The 7,325-nt window shown below is 46.4% G+C and overlaps 1 protein-coding gene across 1 annotated transcript in view; it reads right to left on the reverse strand.

Annotated features, from left to right (window-relative positions):
* LOC104294532 (alpha-2-macroglobulin-like) overlaps positions 1–7,054 on the reverse strand; it is a 187,457-nt gene extending 180,403 nt beyond the window's left edge. Inside the window, exons 1-3 of the mRNA XM_009894144.1 lie at positions 6,851–7,054; positions 1,549–1,732; positions 537–693 (exon numbers count right to left, since the gene is read on the reverse strand). Coding sequence (XP_009892446.1) covers positions 537–693; positions 1,549–1,732; positions 6,851–6,939 — 430 coding nt within the window. The 5' untranslated portion in view covers positions 6,940–7,054. The remainder of the gene's footprint in view (positions 1–536; positions 694–1,548; positions 1,733–6,850) is intronic.
* Positions 7,055–7,325: the final 271 nt, after the last annotated feature.

Here is a 7,325-nt window from a genome sequence, read left to right on the forward strand (position 1 = left end):
GGAAATTCCACTGTTAAATTTGTAGCCATTACCAGGAAATTTCAGTGTTTCAATAATTTAAACTCAGATTCATTCCGCGGATCAACAGGCTGTGAATTGAGATCTCTAAGTTATGGAAGCAATTACTTCAGGCTCTTTCTCTTGAAGATGGTGAGAGGCAGACAAATTTAGAAGCATTATCAGGTCTTGGCTGAACTGAATTGTCCCTTGGGAGTGCCTGTCCTGCTTTGTTGATTCAGGTGCAGCCAAGGGAGACTATGCTTTGAAGTCATCCCAGATTCATGCCTCTAGTTGAGTAGAATGAATCTGAGCCTGTGCCTACATCTGGCTGCGATGCTGTGCCTGGAGGATGGAGAATAGGAATGACGAAGGTACCACATGCCCTAGATCTCAGCTGACAGAAATAAGATTTACTGAGCACTTTAACTCCTCCCATGAAGAAGTTTGGAAACTTAAATAAAATTATGGGACCTTTGGGGAATGAAACGTATAGGATTTTCTGCTGTCAGAGTCAACACCAACCAAATTCCTTGTACCTGTCTGTCCAGGCTTGTAGATGGGTTTGTCTGTCTGGACGAAGACCAAGCTCTCAGAATTCTTGACCAGCACCGACTTGCGGCTCCTGAACTGCAGGGTCGCCCCCTTCACCATCACAGTGAGAAATGCCACTGATGTGCTATTGGATTTTGGAAGCTAAGGAAAATGAAGAGGATAACTGCTTTATTGATTCACCCCATTGCAGTAAGCCTTTAAAGGATGGAGTATTAGCTAGGTCCAAAAGTTCCCTAAAAAGACACCAAAGACTCAGTGCTGGAAGGAAGAGAAAAAACATTATTTTCTGATATGAACTTGGAAGGCTTGTCTCCTCTGTCTCAAGAAAATATTTTTCTTTCAGGAATTGTTGCAATGATAGATCTTCTCTATTTCCTTGAGTTTTCTCCATGCTTCCTCTCCTTCCAATACTGAAAGTCTTTTCCCTTCCCTCGTTAGTAGACTTTCCTTAGAGAAATATTGAATCTGATCTTGTTCCATCCTATGATTTATCCAAAATGGAAATTGGCCCAGATTAATTATTTAGGGATTGGGACCACTTGCTTACATTACTCACCAACCAGCCTTCTCCAGGAAACAATCATGAATAAACTCCAGAAGGAGACAAGTGACCTCCTGGACCTCACTGTCTTTAACCATTCCTCAACTTCTGTACTTCTTATTCCACTTCCCTATTTTTCCTCTGAGGCTTACACAGATCAAACAAACATGGGGTATGTTCTGCTTTAAAGTCAGTCAAAGTTCTAGGATGAAGGATCCCAGAAGAGTTCTGCATCCACAGAAATATCATGTGGGACATAGTATTGATAATGGTGGAAAATCATTCCTCGTAAGGCTACTACGGTCAATTTTCTACATCAAATTAATTTTTTGTGTGGCTTAGCTTAGAAGTCTCTGATTGCAATGTGTCTTATTTCTCATTTCTGGACTTTTTAGATCTACTACACCACATCAATAAACACAAGGGATGAGCCCCCACAAGGATGAGATACTCACAGAGAAAGGGATGCAGGTGAACACGTCCTTCTCCGACACTACGTCATCAATCAAGCTCCTGTTTTCCCCTTGATACTCGAGTGTGGTGCTCAGTGTCACAGACTCATTCAGGTGGGTCAGCTGCACACAGACTTTCTCAGAAGAATCAGTGTGTATCAGAAAGGGCAGTAGCACCATGTACTGCCTTAGGAAGAGAGAGAAGCAAGGATCAGAAGGATCAGAAATGTGAAACGGTTTTAAGGAAAGAGTATTAAGTGAAAGGAAATTAACAAATCAGCATGCCTAATCCATTACTGTCCCTGTGAATTGTGGTCCACATACACATGAGCATTCATTTTATTTTGGTGCTATACATATTAAATTGCCTAACTAATTAGCCTAAAAGGAGGAAAATGCTTGCTGTAGAAGGAACAATTTCTATGCTAATAGAGTCCTTTACAAAGGATGTTTTGTTCTGCTTCACAGAAGGGAGTAAGGACGGTGTGAAAGGTTCCAGGCTGTTAATTGATTTTTGTATATCCCACAATCTCCTATTGAGACTCAACGGCATTAGCTAAAAAAGGTTGGAAATTCAGCAGTTTTAGTGTTGAAAAAAACACCCACTTGTCTGGCTGCTCCTGTCTTTGCCTATCCAGGTTTCCAAACCCTTCTCATGCTGAGCAAAAATGTGAGTGCTTGCAGTTTGGGATCTTACTAAGATGAGCACACAAAGGATTTCAGAGTAGTGGTTTACTGCAACACAAGCATACTCGCATCTTCAAAGAGCTTTTGACAAAGGTCCCTCACAAAAGACCCTTAAACTAAGCTGCCACCCAGTTAAAAGGATCATTTTACTAATTTTTTACTAATGAATCAAATTATTATTTCTGACCTGGTTTAATTGTTTAAAAGATAGGACACAAATGGTAAGAACCAGTGAAAATCTCTGGAGTCTGTGTTGGGACCCCTGTTGTTCAGTATATTTCTAAATGATCTCTCAAGTACCATTTTCTGATAATTGTCCAGGGTAAGAAAATACCTAATACTGTCTTACATTTTTTTTGGTGGAAAACTTTTGTCATATGGTGAGACTGTGTAGCAAAAATGGCAAACGAACAGTTCATAAGGGAGAAGCAATCAATAGAGGAAGGAAAAAATATCCCAATGGTATATCTGCTATCATATAAATCCTGTATCACTTAGTGGGCTATTACCACTCAGACATGACCGCTGTTCACTCTTGGCAAATCCTCATTCAGTCATAAGTAACAAATGGACCATAAGGAACTCTTCAGAAAGGAATAGAGGACAAACCAGAACACATCGTTTTGCCATTGTTAAATTGCAAGGTACTTCCACATCTCCCATATGGCGTGCATTTTAAAAAAGCATTTAGCAGAAAAGATTCAGTGAAACACAGCAGAGATGATCTGAAATCTGGAGTGATTTCCATAGGAGGAGGCACTACATAGATTAAGACTCTTCAGCTTGGAAAAAGGCAGGACAGACAGCTGTAAAGTCATGATGTGCATATAAGAAAGTACGGTTTGTTCAACACCTGTGACAGTGAATGTAGTAAACAATACCAGGTGAAAATATTAAGCAGCTGGCTTAAAAATAGAAGGAAGCAGAAACTTTTTCAATAACGTACAAAATTAAGCTGAGGAACTTAGTGCTACTACATGCTGTAAAATCCAAATGTACCATTCTTTTACGGCCAGCTTTTGTGCCCTCAAGCAGCCCAAGAAGGGCACATATAGCCAGGCTGCCTCAGATGACAGACAGCAGCCGACTGTCCTTCCCTGGGTGAGGAACAAAAGGTGCCGGCAGGTGCCACTGAGTTGGATAATTAAGGCCTTACCTGCCTGTCCAGCTAAGTGCAGGCCCTTAAAAGAAGCTGTTACTCCCCACCTCCCAGTAACTTTCCAAGGCATATGGTGTGTGCCCTGTGGCACCAGCTACATAAAATTTGGGATGAGGCTCATAAGGGCAAGATGATCAGCTATTATCAAAAATGTCTTGGGTAAGTTCACTGCCCAAAAATGTCCAGAAAACATAGCAGCACAGGTGTAATCCCTGCCGCTTTAAGACCTTGAACCTCTAGTTGATAGAAGCTCCATAAGGCTACAGAAGATGGAAAATTCATTTCCACACCACTTGCCTTGCTCCTCTACTCTGTTCTTCAGCACCTATGACTGGCCACCAACACAGCCAGAAGACAGAGCTAGGTCCCCTGGTCTGATGCTGGGCCATTTTTATGGACCTGGTATTCCCTTTTCCCTGCGCACATTCAAGCTATCCAGATGCAGTTGCAGGAGGTTCTGGTGGCAATTCAATCTGCAGGGTATGTTAATCACCACGTGCATGGGAGGAAACCTGCAGTCAGGACTGCTCATACCACTTTTCCATGGGCCCTCCTCTGGGGAAGGATAATGTGCACCTTGCCAGATGGTGCCATCCCTGGAGATAGCTGGGCCCATCCAGAGCTACATTATCGCCTGGACTCTGAGCTTTTGTGCAGTCCTAAAGCTACTGTGGAGGCAGTGGGACCCAGGCAATGCCTCCATTTCCCCACCACAAGGATAAAGCATGGCGAGGAGCCAGGCGGCAGCTCTGGTCAGTGCATGTTGCTGCAGAAGCAGTAAAAGGAGGGAGCTCCAGCCACCCAAGGAGTGACTTACAGCTTGTGACTATCTGCTTGCTCCAGCGTTCCCCTTCCTCCACAGCCTTCTTACCACCGCTTCACCCTGTGCCTGCTTCCCCTAATCTCATTTCCCCTGGCCCCTGTCAGTGGCACTGGCAATCGAACTGTAACGTCCAGTCTACCAAAGGGACAGCGTGACCTAGTTCGTGGGGAATTTGGCCTCATTCCTCTTCCTGTTCACTGTTGTTCTGAAATTTTGGCCAACGCGCAGAACTTGCCCCTAGACTGGCTTCCCTGCCTTTGAAACAAGGATTGAAATACGCTGTTTATAGACCTCCCTTTAGCTGTTTTGGGATGTGTTGGTGAAAAGAGCTAGAGGAGTTAAATTACTATGAGGGCTTTAAACAGTTTGGGTCACAAAGTCCCATGTATAGACATTCCAGGACGAAAAGCATCTGGGCTGCCAAAAGGGACCTCAGCAGCCTCCCTGCATGCAACAAAGTGTTTTGAAAACAGAGGCAGAAGCAGGCAACAAGGGAGGGATAGAAGACCCTAGAGAAAGTGGCTGAGGCAAAAATGATGAGTTTATTTACATACAGAAGGTAATACTCTAGCTTAAGATAGAGACTAACATCTGTGTATTGGCTCTCAGTTACCTCCTGGAACAAACACCCAAACGAAGAAGCCGGTGAATTTCATCAGCTCCATCAGTCCAAATCCACACCTGCCAATTCATGTGCCATGATGACCTCACATTTCTGACTATGTGCAGCATATTCCCAAGCACGTACACTGCACTGTAAAGTAGCTGGCATGAACAACCACATATCAGAACAGGAGAACAATACCTCCTATTGAACAATATCTCTTATTGAATTCTTCCAGAGCAAGAAAAAAAAATCTTGCTGCCAGTATCTTACAGAATCATAAAACTTTTGGTTGTAAGGGATCTCTGGACGTCTCAAGCCCAGCTTCTCTCATGCAAGAGGACTATTGCAAAGGACTCCATAGATGGAGTTTCCACCATCTCTCTGGGTCACCTGTTCCAGTGCTGCACTAACTTGGTGAATAAGTCTTTTTCTAGTACATAGTCTGTACCTTAATTGCGTCTCCTGTGCAGCTGGACACATCTGAAACAGAAATAACAGCAACTGCTGGTGCTCGAAGAAGCTATCTCCCTACTTGTGCTGGGCACAGGAAGCAAGCCTTGGTCGGAAGCTTCATTTTGTCTTCAGTTCAAGGGTGGCTTTCCTTCTGTGTCACACACAGCCCCTGATCTACCCTGTAGCACTTAAAACAGAACCACAACCCTCATACGTTCCCAGCAGTTCACTGTTCAGACTCCACTGCCTCCCTGCTCCCCAACTGTTTACTGGGCTCCCATCTTCATTCTGTAGATCCCAACCATACTCCTCTCTCTCCCACCTCTCTCAGCCCTTCCTCTTTCTTCCCTCCCAAAATGGTGCTCAAGACAGGGATGAAGAGTCGCATGTTGCTCACAGGAGAGGACTGAGCAGTACGGATTCATTCCCTTTCACCCTGATCTTGGGCAGGGATGAATTAAAATTACTTAATCTTAATTACTTAATCACCTCAGATTACTGTAGGGAGACCAGAGAGCTCAGCCTGACCCCGGAGCAGACTTGGCTGGCTGATCTGCCCCAGGAGCACCCAAACAGAGCAGAAGCATGGGAGGTTGATGGCACAGTGCGAGTCAAAGGTCCTTCAGCCTGAGCCAGTCACCACTTTACCTCTGACCGCACAGTAGGCAGCAGCAGCAGCAGCACTGCACCTTCTGCACCGCTGCGGTGCTGGTGGGCATGAAATCTCTGTAGCAGGAATTAGGAGACCCGCGGTGGTGAGAACTGTGCTTCTGCCAGCGTGGCAAGAGGCGCAGCGTGTGACAGCAGCCGGGGTCTGAAGAGGGAGGCTGCTCCCATCCAGACTAGAGGCTGTGGAGCAATCCTCTCTGTTAGGTGAGGCTGGGGTGGGGATGCCAGCCTCCGGTCTGCCGGTGCCGTCCCGGGCTGCTCCTCTCCTCGGGGCTCTCAGCAGAGCGGGCGCTGCAGCCATGCTGCTGGTCTGCGGAGCCCCGGGGTGGATGCCCCAGCGGAAGGGTGCCAGCACCGGGCTCTGTGCCAGAGGAAGAGAATCTAGGTCACAGATCCTCTTTGGGAACAAGTACATCTGATGCTGCCAAGGGAAACAAACGGGCTTGAAAGAAACAGGAGAAAGGGGAGCAAAGCGGCTTGAAAGCAGCGGGAGAGTGGGGGAGAAATAACTCAGAGATCGAAACAAGGATGCTACGGGAAAGGTAAGTACATAGATTCTGGCATCGTGCCTATGAAAACCCAGGCACCTGAAAGTTTCTAGGAAGGGATATACTTAGGCAAAGGTGTTGTGAGGATCCAGGGCTGGACTAGCAGGCAGCTGCAGGGCAGGAGTGTGGGCATTGGCAGAGCTGTGGGGGGGGTCCCAGGGCTGGACAACCAGGGGGCTGCAGGGAGAAAGTGAGGACTGGCAGAGCTGTGCAGGAAGCTCAGGGCTTGGCTAGTAGTGGAATGCAGGGCAGGAGTGGAAGAAACTGGCACAGTTGTTTGAAGAATGACAGAAAGGAAGAAAATGGAAGGAAAAAAGGAGCACTAAGGCCACCCTCCCCCTTCCACACGTGTAGCTTACGGTTCTGTGGTGGGAGAGGTATTTCCAGGAAGGAAGAAGAGGAGAAGGAGGAAGATGTTTGGTTTGCTGGGCAGCCCGTCCTTCCCCATAGTGTGGAGCAGGTCGTGGTGAGCCAAGCAGACACCCAGCCTGGTCCGGTGCTGCTGTTTTCCTGCACCTTGTAATTCCCCTCCACTCTCTGCTGGGTCAGCCTCTTTATAACTGCTCTCTGTAAACAGCCCAGGGGCTGGAGGAGATAAGGGCTGGGGGCCAGGACCCATCCGGAAACCGGGAGAGGCGTGTAAGGAGGAGCTGGAACAGAAGGACAGTATTTGGCCAGAGACTTTCCAAGTGGGGGAAGGGTATTTATTGGGTAGTGCTTATGTTAGAAATCTTGGAATCATTCATACCCTGCTTTCTTTAACCCAGCAGAAATCTGCAGTGTTGGGGAAATGAACTATGTTCAAGACAGGGTAATATTCCCTGTGGGCAGCAT

Source organism: Charadrius vociferus, unplaced genomic scaffold (assembly GCF_000708025.1).
Source record: "Charadrius vociferus isolate BGI_N301 unplaced genomic scaffold, ASM70802v2 scaffold561, whole genome shotgun sequence".
NCBI classification, from domain to species: Eukaryota; Metazoa; Chordata; class Aves; order Charadriiformes; family Charadriidae; genus Charadrius; species Charadrius vociferus.